This window comes from Pelodiscus sinensis, chromosome 1, assembly GCF_052426305.1.
Source record: "Pelodiscus sinensis isolate ZL-2025 chromosome 1, ASM5242630v1, whole genome shotgun sequence".
Lineage (NCBI taxonomy): Eukaryota > Metazoa > Chordata > Testudines > Trionychidae > Pelodiscus > Pelodiscus sinensis.
The window spans coordinates 305,070,371-305,086,170 of NC_143052.1; the positions used below are offsets into that span (position 1 = coordinate 305,070,371).

Sequence of the window (15,800 nt, forward strand, 5' to 3'; positions counted from 1 at the left end):
ACTACCCTATCTTCAGATACTTACTGATGCTCTCTGTCTGCTGCCCCACTCCCTTTTTCTTTCCCCCCTCCTCCTCTTCCCCTCTCCTATTTATTTTGGGTGTACACATCCTAAACTCATAACTCCGGTCATCTGAAGAAGTGGGCTGTGCCCACGAAAGCTCATGATACCATCTTCATGTTTTGTTAGTCTATAAAGTGCTAGAAGACCATTTGTTGGTTTTTTTCTGTAACAGACAAACTCGGCTACCCCCTGAAGCTTCTCTGTACCTGTTGGCCAGTTACCTGGCATTTTCCCAAGATCTATTAGATGCAGTCTCCTCTGTTTTCTAGAATGTTTTGGTTAATAAAATCTATGCTGGCTTAGTACTCTAGTAAGAGTGGTCTGTATTGCCATGCTGGAGCTCTAACTTTATTTCCACTCCTGCAGCTGCATTCCGGAGCCAAAAGGGATTATGCTCAGCTTGCCAAATAGGAAACATCCCTGACTCTCTCTAGAACAAAGCTTTCCTTGTGGTTTGGCCCCTCAAAAAGCCAAAGTTTTATGATGGCAATTTGTGTGATCTGGACACAACTGTCCTTACAATTCTACAGGCTCTCCATTCAGTCATAGTGTCTTTTAGGAAACATCAGGTAGAGAACTGAATTTCTAATTTTAAAAAATACACAAGAAAAAAAATCCAACATTTCAGACCACTGTTATGCCTCAAAAAATTTTAAAAGGACATTATTTTTCTTTCCATGTTACATTTAACACATAGCAAATGTATATTTTCCCAGAGCAGTTTATTTCTGTCTAAATATTTAATATATTGATTCCTTCTTTGAGGATATGTACAAGGACCGAATAAGTGTTCCCCGTAAGATGAGTGCTTGGGCGGCTATCCAGGAGAGATTGAAATGCCACCTAGTTTATTAGTAGATTGCCCACAGCCATCAGCATGTGTTTCTATTGGTGGTGCACATCTGCACATGCTTTGCTGCAGATAACAAAATTTATTCCACACACGGGTAGAAAAAATTAGAGGGAATACTGATCCAAATCCTTGTATTAGTACACTTCACTGTGGTATCTGAACACCTAAAATGGTGAGGAGAGATTACAATCATGCATTTCTTGTGTACAGAACAGCCACTTGAGCTTGCTATCTGAGAATAAGCCTTGTAGGCTATTTATATACTAGGGCTACGTCTACAATGGCAACTTCTTGAGCAAGAACTCTTTTGCGGAAGAGTTCTTGTGCAAAAACTCTTCCAGAAGAGAGTATCTACACTGGCATGTGCTTTTGCGCAAGAGATGCGCTTTTGTGCAAGAGCATCCATGCCAGTGTAGACCCTCTCTTGCACAAGAAAGCTCTGATGGCCATTTTAACCATAAGGCTTTCTTGTGCAAGAAATTTATGTTGCCTGTCTACACTGGTCTCTTGCGCAAGAACAGTTGAGCAAAAGGGCTTATTCCTGAGCGGGAGCGTCAGAGTTCTGGCGCAAGAAACCCTGATTTCATAAATTAGAATGTCAGTTTACTTGCTCAAGAACACGCGGCCAGTGTAGACAGGCAGCAGGTTTTTGCACAAGAGTGGCCGCTTTTGTGCAAGATCGCACCAGTGTAAACACAGCTTTGGTAAAAATGGAAGAAACTACAGTTTAGGGCCTTGATACAATTGGTTTGTTTCAATGCCACATAGCAGACCTAGGCCCATCTAATTCTCATTTTCTAGGACAACCAAATGGTGGAAGTCAAAGGTGCAGGCTTTGAGAAGAAGGGGAAGGAAGTGCAAGCCTACCATTCTGCTAGCATGATAGGTCAGAATATTTTGGGCATGGCATTTCTGTGACATACGCTCTCTTAAAGACAAAACATTTTGTGGCGATTTATTGAAAAAGGGAATTTTGTTTTGTTTTTGGTTGTTTTGAGGGAGCAAGACTCTCCCAAATCCTGTTAGGGACCATGAATTTTAGACCATGGCTCACAGGGTTCTTAAGAAGTTTCAGGGGGTAGCCGAGTTAGTCTGTTACAAAAAAAAAAAAAAAAAAAAAAAAAAAAAGAGAGAGTCTGGTAGCACTTTATAGACTAACAAAACATGTTGATGGTATCATGAGCTTTCTTGGGTACTGCCCACTTCTTCAGATGACCAGAGCTAAGAACTAGGCTGCCCCAACCTGCTGTCCTGGAACCTACTATAAGCTACTAAAATAGCAGCTGAATTCTAGCTCTTAACTCTGATTGGTGGAACTCTGGCAGGGTGGGGGGGAGGAGGGGAAGGGTTCTGAAGAGGTCCCAGCTTCAAGTTAATGCAAGCACAGGAACAGAAAGTTTTCCATGCAACTGTGTTGTGCCTGCTCAGAGCTGCTTCTCTTGCAATACCTGTTCCTGCTACTAATCTCCCAGTAATTTGACCCTGCCTGCCTCCTGATACCTGGTTTGCTCTCTGGCCTGGGATACAACCCAGCCTGCCTCCCAAACCACTAAGTTGGATTGCCCACATCCTGGTTGTGACAAGTCTCTTCTGAGCCTGAAGCAGAATAATCTGGGATGAAAAACTGTGCCCTGATCAGGCAGATTAGGGATTTGAACCTGGATCTCCACCAATTGTCCAACCAGCAGCTGATAGCATGCATACATGTATGTATATATACACACTTACCCAACATTATTTCATTTTAGAAAAAATGTTGAAAAATGTGGTTTTATTCTTATGTGGAAAGGAAAATTTTGAAAACCCAAAAGCTGATGCAAAATGGAATTATCCTCCATTCAATGCCAGTTTCATTAGTGCCAGAAAATGCTACGCTTATATTTACCTCCAAGGAAGACTGATAGGTATGATCTCTCAGAAGAGAGGTGACAACAACAGTGATGGTAGAGGCATGTTGTAGGGGCAAAACCAGGTTTAAAATATTTTCTGAATGGTGAGGAGTTACTCTGGAGTCAAACTCAGTGGCTGTGATTAAAATTAGTTCATACTATAAATGGAAAATGGGTATAATCATAAAACCAACAGAGGAGGACATGACATTTTTGCTCTAAAGAAATGTGATATTAGAAGTACTTAAAACCCCAGTGATTTTATAGACAACAAAACCAGCCACCGTCATTTTTAAAAACTGCACAGTATAATTTTGTAAGACAAATCGCTGAGCAATTTCAGCTTTGTACATTTTTTTCATTAAAACATACTGTAAGAACAAAATAATGCAAGTCTAGGTTTGTACTCATTTCCAGAAAATAGACTCATTTTGACAAACAATGTATTGAGTGGAAATAAATCTTGCAACACATTGATTACTTCAGAACAAATACATATCAGGTCACTACAGTCCTATACATTGTACTTAGCTGTCAACAGCCAATTCATCTGTTCTGTAGCCACTGCACTTCATTTACAATGTGTAACAGCATACAGATAGTAAGATGCCTAAAGCATGTACATAAAGATAAAATGTTACAAAACATTTGTCAAGTAAAATACATATGCAAGTCATCTCTAATATTTACAACAATGTCTTAAATTACAGGATCATTCAGAAGGCATCTCTCAAATACAAATTCCACAGACATAAAAAAAGAAAGGCAGTCAATAAAAGATACTATATTTGTTATGGCTAAGAACCTTTGGCTCATAAACTCCAAGTTATGATGATTTAAAAAATAATGAAATGTGGAATATTTGTGTATTCTATCTTTTTAAACTTATTCACTGCTTTTCACTGTTAAAAATCAAAGTGAAATTCAGCATGGCAAAAGTCATTTGTAAAACAATCTTGTTTTGAGTAAGATCAAAACTCTTAGATGCAGTTATGTTTTGGCATTATCCTACCCAATGGAATCACATTCAAGGAAGATTGTTTCAATGCTTGTCACACAGAAAGTCTGAGGTTGTCTGCTCAATAGGTAATAAGGAAGGCTCTTCCCAGGCTGCACTTTACCTAAATGAGGCACAGCTGTATGTAAATGTTGCACTGAATAGAACAGGGAAAAAATTAAAGCAAAGTGAGGTAAAATTAATAACTATTGAATTCTGATTTTTATATTGATATGCTAATAAAAAGCCATTTCAACAGGAGCAGGACAATGACAGTTCTTTTCAAGGTAAATTTTGATAAACTACTAGCTATTTACTTTGCAACTGTACTTCCATGAAGATTATGTAATCATGCTGAACTTCTTGGTTAACAGATGCTTTGATTGTTGGATAATGTAACTTAGTGTTTACCTATGTTATCTTCAAAATGCTGTGATGGAATCTCCCTTTCACCCATTTTGTGGTATTTCACTGATCATCCTGCCATCAAGTAAGCACATTCTTAGACCACAGGGCTGTGTCTAGACTGGCATGATTTTCCGCAAATGCTTTTAACGGAAAAGTTTTTCCGTTAAAAGCTTTTACGGAAAAGAGCGTCTAGATTGGCACGGATGCTTTTGCGCAAAAGCACTTTTTGCGGAAAAGCGTCCGTGCCAATATAGATGCGGTTTTGCTCAAGAAAGCCTTGATCGCCATTTTCGCCATTGGGGCTTTTTTGCACAAAACAGTTTTTAGCTGTCTATACTGGCCCTCTTGAGCAAATACATTTGCGCAAGAGGGCTTTTTCCCGAACGGGAGCAGCATAGTATTTGCACAAGAACACTGACAATCTTACATTAGATCGTCAGTGTTCTTGTGCAAATTCAAGCGGCCAGTGTAGACAGCTGGCAAGTTTTTTTGTGGAAAAACTTGCCAGTCTAGGCGCAGTCCAGATGTATAAATTAGCCAATAAAATCAACAAACATGCCATATGGATCTTTTCCTCTACACCTGATGCAAGATTAGGCTTCATGAAAAGACACACATAAAATGGCAAATAATTCAGATTCATATGTAATATATTATACATATAACCTTTCCTGAATAATCTGCATAATGAAATATTTTGCCTTGCATCTCATTGAAATGAATGAGGTGCTCCTGAAGAAAGGAACTTGTGCACCCAAAAGCACATTCAAACCTTTGTCTTCATTCCCAAGGCTAAGACAAGAACACTGCTGTGAAAGGAATAGCCTATGCGGCTATTCACATGCGAAGTAAATACATTCATAAATCTACTTTGCTTTCCAGAATTGCCACAGGAACTCTCTTTTTGGAGTGGAATAAGTATTATCTAAAACAGTGGTTCCCAAACAGTGGTCCACAGACGCCTGGTGGTCTGCAACAGTACTGCGGGAGGGGGAAGGGGGTCTATGGAAAGTTTAAAAATAAGGATCAGGCCCACTACAGTGGACCCAATCCTTACTTTTCTTTTCCTTTCTTTAATTTACCTTTCTTCTTTTTTTTCCTCCTCCAGGGAGAGGGGGGCATGCAATTTTAATAGATTGAAAAGGGGTCTGTGTGCTCGAAAAGATTGGGAACGACTGATCTAAGTCAAGAGTGTAACCATGGACGTGCCTCTCAAACTCTTTAGGCTTATGCCAGCATGGTATAAAAAGCTAGCTGGGACAAGAAACAGCTGGTTGTACAATGTAGCCCAAGATTCTTTTCCTGTGTCTTAAGGCAAAACTTTCCAAATGTGTGTGGTAAAGTTCTGACTTCAAAAATGCCTGCATACCTGCTGCATGTGCATAGCTTGCATTTGTACAGCAGAATTGGACAACTGTGCAGACAAATGGCTATTGAGAAATACTACATGGCTACCCATTTTAGCGAGAGCACAATTTTATGTGCCTTCATCTGGAAATACAGTCTTTATACTTACATTAAACATTCAGAATTATTTAAAAAAAAAATCTGAAAGGAAGTGGCTCATTTTACACAAGACATTTAAATCAACAAAACACCCAGCATGTTGTTTCCTGGACTTCCCTACACACTTCTTTTTCCACGTTGGATCATTGCTCAGAAGAAAATGCCTGTGATCCATTTGATCTGCCATGAAGTAGTTCTCAAACTGAAATTTCACCCCACCAATAAATTATGAAAAAAGTACAAGCACTAAGGTTCATTACACACTGGAAAGTTCAGTTCAGCATCAGCAGAACTTTGCAGTTATTGCTGAGCTATATACAAAAGGCATTTCGAATGTACAGTTCTCAATGCATCACTTAGTTAAAACGACTTGCTAGTAAAAGGTCAGGTATGTGTCTATCAAAAACTGAAGTGCACGTTTTTTTTAAACACAACTACTGACAAACATTTATTCATGTGCATCATTAGTGAGCTTGCTCATGCATTGTAGAAGCTACTGTTATTAAATTATTTTACACTCCAACTTTTGGACTCCACATGTAAAAATAGAGAGTTACAACAGCAGACTTTAAAATAAGGCTTTTTACAATGTCTGTAAGATACCTGCCTGTTAACCCATTATTCATTCTTCATTTATTTTTACATATCCATGGCAAAGAAGGCTGAGTTAATTTGTCAAAGAACACTTTTGGAACTTCTTTTATTATTAGATCATTCTTCTAATCAGCAGCATAGGACTCTTATAATGGTAAAATATATGAAATAAATCCTTTGCAAACCAATGCTGAAACCTATGGTGCCTCTCCTCCATACTTGTTAATTATTACACATGGCAATTGAGAAAAATGACCAGTGCTGCCAGTTCTAAAACCTATTTTCTCATGCGTTTTATAAAGGTATTTTTTTTCAAATCAACTTCATGTCACAGGCAAAGCAAAATAGGGCAGTGCAAACATATACTACAGATTCTGGCCAGAGCTGACCTCAGCGCAAAATAAAAGTCATCCTTCAACAGAAACTGATGGGTCTCAAAGCCAACTTTGGCTTCCATCAAATGCTTTTGTCCATACTGGTGCCATCTTCTCTAATATTTTGAAGCAATAAAAAACCCACAGTCACTTGACTGATGTGTAAGAGGCTTCGCATCAAAGACAGCTTCAGGAATTTGATGGAAACTTTTGTTACAGTTCATACACTTTCCAAATAAAGTTGCACGAAAAAGTGTGAATTACATAACCAAAGCTCATTAGTGCCAGAAGACTCTCGTGGTTCCTTAACTTTGCATTTTTATGTGTTCACATTATTTGCATTTGTTTAAAAATAAAACACTTTAATTTTTATACAGAAACACAGTCATATTGGAATTACAGAGAAGAGCCTTACAGGATAGGAAGCCTAGGCAAGAAATGAAATGTATTTGGAAGTGCATATATGCATGCAACATGGTACCTCGGGTGGAAAGAATCATTCAGTGGGTCTGGTTTTTCCTCTTTCCATTCCTCATAAGCAATAAATACATAAATCCTTGCAGTCTTTTTTTGTTCCTTTTTCCATAGTATGAAGTAAAAAAATTGTCTGTTCTAATCTAGAAGATAAGGCCTTGTGGGTCTTCCTATTGCCATTTGGCAAATGTACAGAAACAGTGGAAAAGACAGAAAGTGTTGAGATCCACTAGTTTCTGCATCCCCATCCAGTTAAATCATCTGATCCTGATGGATGACCCCTGCTCAGTGATAGAAACAAAGGAGAAAATTCCCCTAAAATTCCTTGCCAATATGCCCTGAGGGAAGAATTTTTTTCTACTCCTAAATTTGGCCCTCAATTCATTATTAAAGAAAAATAAATTTTAGAAGACTTTATTAAAGAGAGATTAGATGCCGCTACTATAGAATAATAGCAATTTGCCTTCATCACCAAGTGATGTATTCCTCATTAGCAATGCTTATTGACATGTGTCAACATTTACTTCAGAACCATCTGGATTCTTCATCATATAACCTTATGAACTTAGCTTTCCTTCTAGACTATGTTCTGGACTCAGGTGGAGCCTAAGTCTGTTTAAAAGAGAGGATTCGCAGTTTTCTAGCTCAAGCATGTTCAGTTGCATCCCAAAGGTTCTTCTCAAGAAGACAGCTCTCCTTCAGCCAGCCAACGTCCTTCCAATAACTCTCACCCTCTCATTTCTTGAATGGGGTAAGTTTGTTGAAGGTGTGCCAGAAAAGGGATGGCTTTCGTTTGGGCTCTGCCAGAGCAAAGACCTGCTGCTGTGGAATGCTGGTGGGCACAGTGATGTGGCGTTGATGAATTGGATGTAAACTCTGGTGTAGAGGGGGCATCGGACATCCATTATAACTTATACCTGGAGATGGAAAAAATTAAGAATGTGTGAATCAAATGGCAAAGTAATCGACCTGGAGAAAATTCATAGAGCATATGGGACAAATGCAACTCTCAATAAAGTCTGATTCTTGCCATCATATTCAACAGCAGTAGATCAGATCTCACCATATCTGACTTTCCATGTTTCCATTTTGGTCTTAATTCTGATTAGGTAAAAAAACCCCAAATAATTGTATGACCTCAAAACTTTACAGTATTATCTAGAAAATCAGCATTAGTTTCACAAAATCAGGCAACAGCTGCAGGAACATCCTGCTTTTCAGAGGAAAGAAGGCTAATCTAGCAGACACTGCCTTTTTAAGCAATAGCTGGGAAAGATTGTGTAAAATGTTCCTACTGGTGAAGAAAAGGCACCTTGGAGCAGAATTTTTTTTCCAACATAATGTTCTCAGAGACTGTCATTTGACTACTGTGATCACAATCACCTGATCAATGTTTTACAACCAATGCTGTGAAAATCTGGCCAAATTTGTAACATACCATTCACTCATATCTACTGAGTGATAGGCATGTTTACATATTAATGTGCCTATAAGAATCTTTCACAATTGTAGATCAAAAAAGTTGACATTGAACAAAGACAAAAGTCATGCCTCTTCCATTCTTCCAGAACAGCACCTCTAACCAAGGGTGTGTCTAGACTACATGCCTCCTTCGACGGAGGCATGTAGATTAGCCAGATCGGAAGAGGGAAATGAAGCCGCGATTAAAATAATCGCGGCTTCATTTAAATTTAAATGGCTGCCCCGATCTGCCGATCAGCTGTTTGTCGGCAGATCGGGGGAGTCTGGACGCGATGCGCCGACAAAGAAGCCTTTCTTCATCGGCACAGGTAAACCTGGTTTCACGAGGCTTACCTGTGCCGATGAAGAAAGGCTTCTTTGTCGGCGCATCGCGTCCAGACTCCCCCGATCTGCCGACAAACAGCTGATCGGCAGATCGGGGCAGCCATTTAAATTTAAATGAAGCCGCGATTATTTTAATCGCGGCTTCATTTCCCTCTTCCGATCTGGCTAATCTACATGCCTCCGTCGAAGGAGGCATGTAGTCTAGACACACCCCAACTTCTTACTCAGACCCAGTCTGACTCCCAGATGCTAAACTCATCCACTCAACGCATCAAAAAGTGAACAAAATCTCTCTTGTCTCTCACACACATAAACGCGCACAAAATCATTTAGAATTTTCTGCTTTGAATACAACAAAATTTATATTCAAAGAATATTTTAGATCACATTGTAGAATTCTAGAGGACTTGAGTGCAAGAGTCTGAACATGGGAATGGAACCAGGGTTTCCATTCTTCAGTTTCTAATCCCATCTAAGCCTCTGACACACCTTTTGTACCTTTAGGTAAATCTCTCAATTTCTCTGTTTAAGTCATTTTTTTGCCTATTTGAAGGAGTTTGTAAAGATTATTTAGTAAATTATTTATTAAGGGCTTTGAAGAGGAAATATGCGCTAAATAATATCACTTTAGAAAGTCTACCCTAAAAGAGATTTGTAAAGGATCAAAGATTATATTTGAATGTTATTTCCTATCATAAATTTAAATACTGAACTATTAATCTGTATATTAAAAACTTACAATAGTACTTAAATACTCACCTTTAATTTTTCCATGCCTTGACTTTCTGGCATTTTGCATGGCTTGTTTCTTTTGATTTTCTGAGATTTCCATTCCTGGATTATAAAATACATGAGAGTCTCAGTATTAAGATACTTGATCTGCTATTTGATAACAGTAAATTAAAAAATATTTGAGCGAACACTTTCAAAATGGAACTTTAGTGATTTTTAAATAATTCTGAATAATAATGTGCCATATGCTTTGAGAAATATAGGTCCAAATTCTACTGTTTCACCAGTTTAATTCTGGCATTTTATTGACAAAACATATATTGTACTAATTTGGTCCTTTGATCACAAATTGATGCCAGCTAGGACTAAATTAACATATGGTTTTCATTATCTCCAGTTAGCGGTCACTGGACAACTGACTAGCTACATGCCATTTTACAACTTGGACAGCTACATCAGAGATGATACAGCAAACTAATACCTAGGAAGATGACGGGGGGCAACTGATTCACAAACCAAGTTAGTAGATTGCAAGGAGATATAAATACAAGGCTTGATTCTTTTCTCACTCACACTGGGGTAAACCAGGGATAACCAAATGAAACCAATAGAACTATACAGGTGTAAAACTGGTAAGAGAAAGCAAGGTCACAGTATGTATGGACATAATCCTGCTTGTGTTCTGTAAAATAACACTGTACCAATTTCCCTCAGACCAACACTCCAATATTTGCTATTTCTGTATTGACAGTATTTGTGTTACACATTTTATTTATTTTGATCCAAAATTAATAAAGATGTTTTAATTTTAAAAGTTCCTCTAAGAACATGAATTAATTTCAAACTACAACACTGAAAGCTGGTATTTTACAAAACTTAATGTCTTCAAATTGATCAAACCAGGTGGTGTTTTCTTTTAACTGTTGTAACTTTCTTTGGTGTGTTATGGATGTCAGTGTAGTGAGGGATATTAAACACACATGCTTATACTTAGATGAGTAGTGTCATGTTACATGATATCATGGTTCAATCTAACAATTTACTGTAATGTACCAGTGCAAAGTGTATAAGAGAATTTCAATGTGGCAGAGAGAGTCTGGTTCGTAGGAGGACAGGCTCCTAATATTAATGTAGCTAGAGGAATTTTACCTTACATCTACTAGACAATGTTTTTGGAATTCAAGTACGGATATTCTAGTTTCAGCTCCCTGTGTTGAGATTCATCTAGTAACTGAGCATGCTGTTGCAGCAGCTGAATGTGTTTTATATTAGCATTATATTAATATAATCATATTAGCATGACTAAAAAGTTGCATGTGGGGTGCTTCTCATTTCATTCACCTACATACAATGGACTGCAAAGTGCTGCAATCCAAAGCCAGGTGGCCCAATAAAACAGCCACTTGGATTGCATTCTGCTCCGTCATTCACACTTTTCAATTATTTTGAATTTCCTGTACTTTTTGGCCTGTGTTCATGGAGGAGTTACTTCCCTCGGGTGTTTTTAATATAATCCTGCCACACTTTTTCAGTTACTGGATATTCATTTTATTTCATTTGTAATTATTCAATTCTCTTTTCCCCTCCTGGAGACAAAACAACAGCCAAAGAAAATCAAAAAGTAGGAAGCAGACTGTTTCTTAGGTCTACTATTAGTGGTTTTGGAAAAAAAGATTGCTGGCTCTGGCCTGTTCCCAGCACACACTCATAATAGCTCAGAAGAGCTCAGTATGGTTTGGGAGGCTCTGGCCTCTACCGAAATGTCTTTGAAAACAGAACTAGTCATTCAAGCTTTAGAATTTGCAGGGTGAATTATTTGTTCCTAGAAGAGTGAAATTAGAGACTTCATCTGAATTCCAGCATGAAAAATTACAAAATCAAAAAAGATGCTTCCACTAGCTTGGCTAAAGAATAGTGTTCATCTGTGCCAAAAAAGTGAAATTTTAGAAAACAAAATTTTCTAGGTAATGGAGAAGAGATCTAAGCCACAGAGACTCACAAAGGCATATCAACTTAAATTAAGTGGTTTTGGACGTTAAATTCGAAACATCCCTTTTATAGCATGATACATCTATATAATGTGGCATACTGGTAGGTCTGAACCATAAAAGCTATAACGAGGGAGTGGGAGGCACAGGGGGCAAGGCCTCATCAGTTTTATAAGTAGGAAGGCTTTATCTTTCTGCTTTTTACCTGCTTTAAGCATGAGCAATTAGGGGAGGGACCTCAGGGGAAGAGACAAAGCGCAAGTGAGGCCATCTTTTTGGATGCTTGTGCTCTTACCTAAAACTTTTAGGGAGCTTCTAGTGCTTCTGGTCTAAACAAGCATTTGAAATTTTTAAAGGATATTTTCCAGCAGATTCCAAAGGATATTCCACCCATATATGCAGTGACATAAAAGCTGAATTTTATGTATCTATGTAGCCAGACAGCCCCCCCCCCCCCATCTCAAACAATCTTGCTTGCCCTCTGAGATGTCTGTATACAGGGCAGAGAAGGAACAATAAGAAAATCAGCATAGCCATTAAGCTTTGATCTGCTTTGATGTGAGACCAGGATATGCGAGTTTCTCTGACTCTGAGTAACGATTAAGGAAATAAACTGAGCTCGAGGCTGCAAGAAGTGCCCGGCTGGCACCCATGTTGATTCGAACACACACAGTCCCTGGGAGAGGAATTTCCCACTGAGAAAAAGAATGTCCAGTACTTCCAATTTAATCCTCTCAACTCTCTTTTACAAGTGTAAATTAAGTTCACAACTCCCTTGTAAGAACTGGTCTCACAAAAGGCCCGCACCATTTGGCATTACAGATAAGAAAGAGAAAATACGTGACCCAACGGGTATATAAGGTGGTACAGCAGCACACTCTCTTTTGAGTGTCAATCTGCCCTCTACCTGCTGGTCGGGTTAGGTGTTTGACCTCCCGAGGTTCCACGGGGACGCCCACCTCGTATTTTCGTCTTTCCAAGGAATTGAGGGACCGATCCTGGCCTGACACGCTGGGACCGAGTGACACAGAAGGGGGTAAAAATTGTACCTGTATGTGTCTTTTTGTTATAGTGCATGCATAGAATAGAGCTCTTTAAAGATTAAGCTGTCATTTGGTACCATTATTTTCTATTTCCTATCTTTATCTTCTTTGTAACCATTTTTTTTCTATATCTATATATATTTGTCAGCAGTTAAGAAATAGAACAATAGCCGTTGCAACCATATGATTTATAAGCTTCCTCAATAAACCTGTAAATGTTTAAGTTTTAACCTGACTCCTTCAGTTGCTGTAACAGAACCAGGCACAATTTAAAAAGAACTTCAGCCGGTCATTAGGGACAGTATAGGAAGAGCTTGGGCGTTTGGATTTGTGTCACACCCAGGTGGCAAAATCCGTTGGGGCACTTCTCAGCCTCCCCGAGGCTGCCCGCTGAGAAGGAATCACAGATTCTAGCAGCTAAAATCTGAAGTGTAATAAGCTCTTCCTGTATACTTATTGGGGCGCCCATCAACCTCTTCCAGGTTGCCCACTGCAAGGGACCCCGGTCTCAGCAGTTGAAGTCTCGGGTGTATAGTATACACACACACACCACTCACTGTCCTGACCGTCGGCTGACAATCTAGCATTATAGAAAATATATTTTCTTATAATTCTGTTCTTTTGTTTGCTATACTAATTAATGTTTGCACAATGTTTTGTAGATATAAAGCTCTTTGGGCCCCATCTTGCACTGCTTGCATTGAACAGAAGGGAAATTTTGGGACTGCAAGATATGTATTAGCAAGCCTTCTATATTATTGTTATTGTCATTGTTATAGTGCCACTGACACAGCTTTGTTTTCATGAGATTATTCAGGCAAATTTAACATACAAAATAAAAAAATTCAGGGACATGGCTGCTGCAACTTTCCTTAGAATAGTATTCCTCAGTCTTATCCGTCTCAAGATTTTTTATGTTGCAACATTACTTTTGGAGGAAGGTATAGTGCCCTATCACTCACATATTTTCTTCTTCCAAACTTCCTCTCCCAAAATCAGAGTTTTTGGCAAAACTATACCAGTAACAGCAGGCATCAGTATTGTGTGGGTCCACTGGTATGCACTTCAAAATCCTCAAAATATGTACAATTTGCACTGAATAAGTTGAATGAAGTAATATCTCTTGCTAAACTAAAGTCTGCTTGGTGAGAAACAAGCTTTTGAAAACTCATTTGTTTTTTACCCCCCAGGAGTTGGTCCAATAAAAGAGAACTAGCGGTCACCAAATGTCATTAATAGGTAGCAGGTTTAAAACAAACAAATGGATGTTTTTCTTGATGTAGTGCACAGTCAACCCGTGGAACTCCTTGCCAGAGGATATTGTGATGACCAGGACTTTAACAAGGTTAAAAAATGCATTCATGGAGGCTAGGTCCTTCAATGACTATTAGCCAGGATGGGTAGGAATGGTATCCCTAGCCTCTGTCTGTCAGAGGCTGGAAATGGATGACAGGGATGATGATAATGATTACCTGTTCTGTTCACTCCCTCTGGGGCATCTGGTATTGGCCACTGTCGGCAGACAGAACACTGGGCTAGATGGACCTTTGGTCTGACCCAGTACGCCATTCTTATGTTCTTATATTATTTCTCCCTCTTTGTCTCTTTAATACACAGGGACTGACATGGTAAGGGCATAAACATTTGGGCTGTCCTGCATACTCTCTTGCTTCTATTTCTGTGGAACTTTCAGAAAAGAACTGCTTCAACAGCAAAGAGCTCAGATCCTGGCTCATAAAGCTAAAGTGGAGGACCTAACTGAACCGTAGAAAGGTCCAAAGATGGACAAAGATTTGCTGTTAATCTCCTTCTGCCCAGTCCAATTCACAAATCCCTAAGTGAAATGTAGCCATTCATCAGGGTTAATGGAGCTGAGGCCCATCACAAATTTGGAAATTAAGTGAGGGCAAAGGATGTGGATGTTGCATTTGTTTTGTAAATAAGAGGTCTTTTGCTCTGCCCTTTTATGTGACAGTCTACTAACTATTAGGACAGTCCGTCTTACTGTATGGCAGGATGGGCTAGGTTGAGTCAGTTTGTTTGATAAATGGGTCTCCAAATGCATTACATAGTTCTCTATTTCCCAGTCAGCCATCCTGCCACAACACACAGGTTAGTTTAGAATTCTGCTGCAGATGGGCCCGGCAGCGATAAGTGTGTGCATGAGTGGTGTGTGCACTCTGTGTAGAAACAGCTCCAGAAAGTAATGGCCAGGATGTCCAATGGCAGTGTCGGCTCCCACTGCAGATCAAGGTAAAATAGGGAAACTAATTTGCATGGTGATTTGGGGGAGCTTAGTTGTCTCAGCTCCATCATTTATTTTGGGTACCAGTTGACCTTGGCTACTTGTAACAAATGGTCCATCGGGGAGAGCTAAGGCAGGTGTTGGAATATCTCTGGGATTTTTTTCCCTCCTACTGTTGCCTTGGGAATGTAAAAATCAGTTTTATGTTTTCTATTACAACTATCCTCTTTTATGTCTGTCTCTTCTCAGTGCAATTCTGCTGAACCTTTTACCATTGACCATATTAAACTGAAGCTGTAATGACCAATATTAAAATGTGAAACAAGCATAATTTAAAATTAAAATCCCAAATGCACATTTACATGGGATACATTTTGGCCCAAAGCTGGCCCTAGGATTTGCAAGGCCCTATCTAATGTAAGACAGGCAGGGTCCTACCCATTCTCATCCTCACCTATAAATCCTTTCTGCCTCTGTAACTTTGCTGGGGGTGCTATTACTTGAACTGTTTCTAACGTGCACATGCCAGGCTCTCGGACACATTGGTTTCCTACATAGGTTACACAGACCTGCTTGGCTTAATAATAAAAATGTTCTTTAGAAAAGTGATTACCAGCCACTGGTTCACATATAAGGTCCAGTCTATGCTAAAAAGATAGGCCAGCTACATTGCTCAAGGGTGTGAAAAATCCACAGGTTGCTTCTTGGGAAGGTGGATTAACTACACCCACAGGGGAATCTCTCCTGTCAGCGTAGTAGGGGATGTCTCCACTGAAGTACTACAGCAGTTCAGGTGCAATGCTGTGGGGGTAGTGTTTCTCCCGTAAA

At 39.2% G+C, this 15,800-nt stretch overlaps 1 protein-coding gene across 11 annotated transcripts in view; it reads right to left on the reverse strand.

The window, feature by feature from the left end:
- Window positions 1–2,047: 2,047 nt before the first annotated feature.
- SPATA13 (spermatogenesis associated 13) overlaps window positions 2,048–15,800 on the reverse strand; it is a 130,889-nt gene continuing 117,136 nt past the window's right edge. For all 11 annotated transcript variants that reach the window (XM_006138886.5, XM_006138885.5, XM_014581469.4 and 8 more), the window contains 2 exons: window positions 9,724–9,798; window positions 2,048–8,075 (listed from right to left, as the gene is read on the reverse strand). In XM_006138886.5, the coding sequence (XP_006138948.2) occupies window positions 7,894–8,075; window positions 9,724–9,798 (257 nt within the window). In that variant the 3' untranslated portion in view covers window positions 2,048–7,893. The remainder of the gene's footprint in view (window positions 8,076–9,723; window positions 9,799–15,800) is intronic.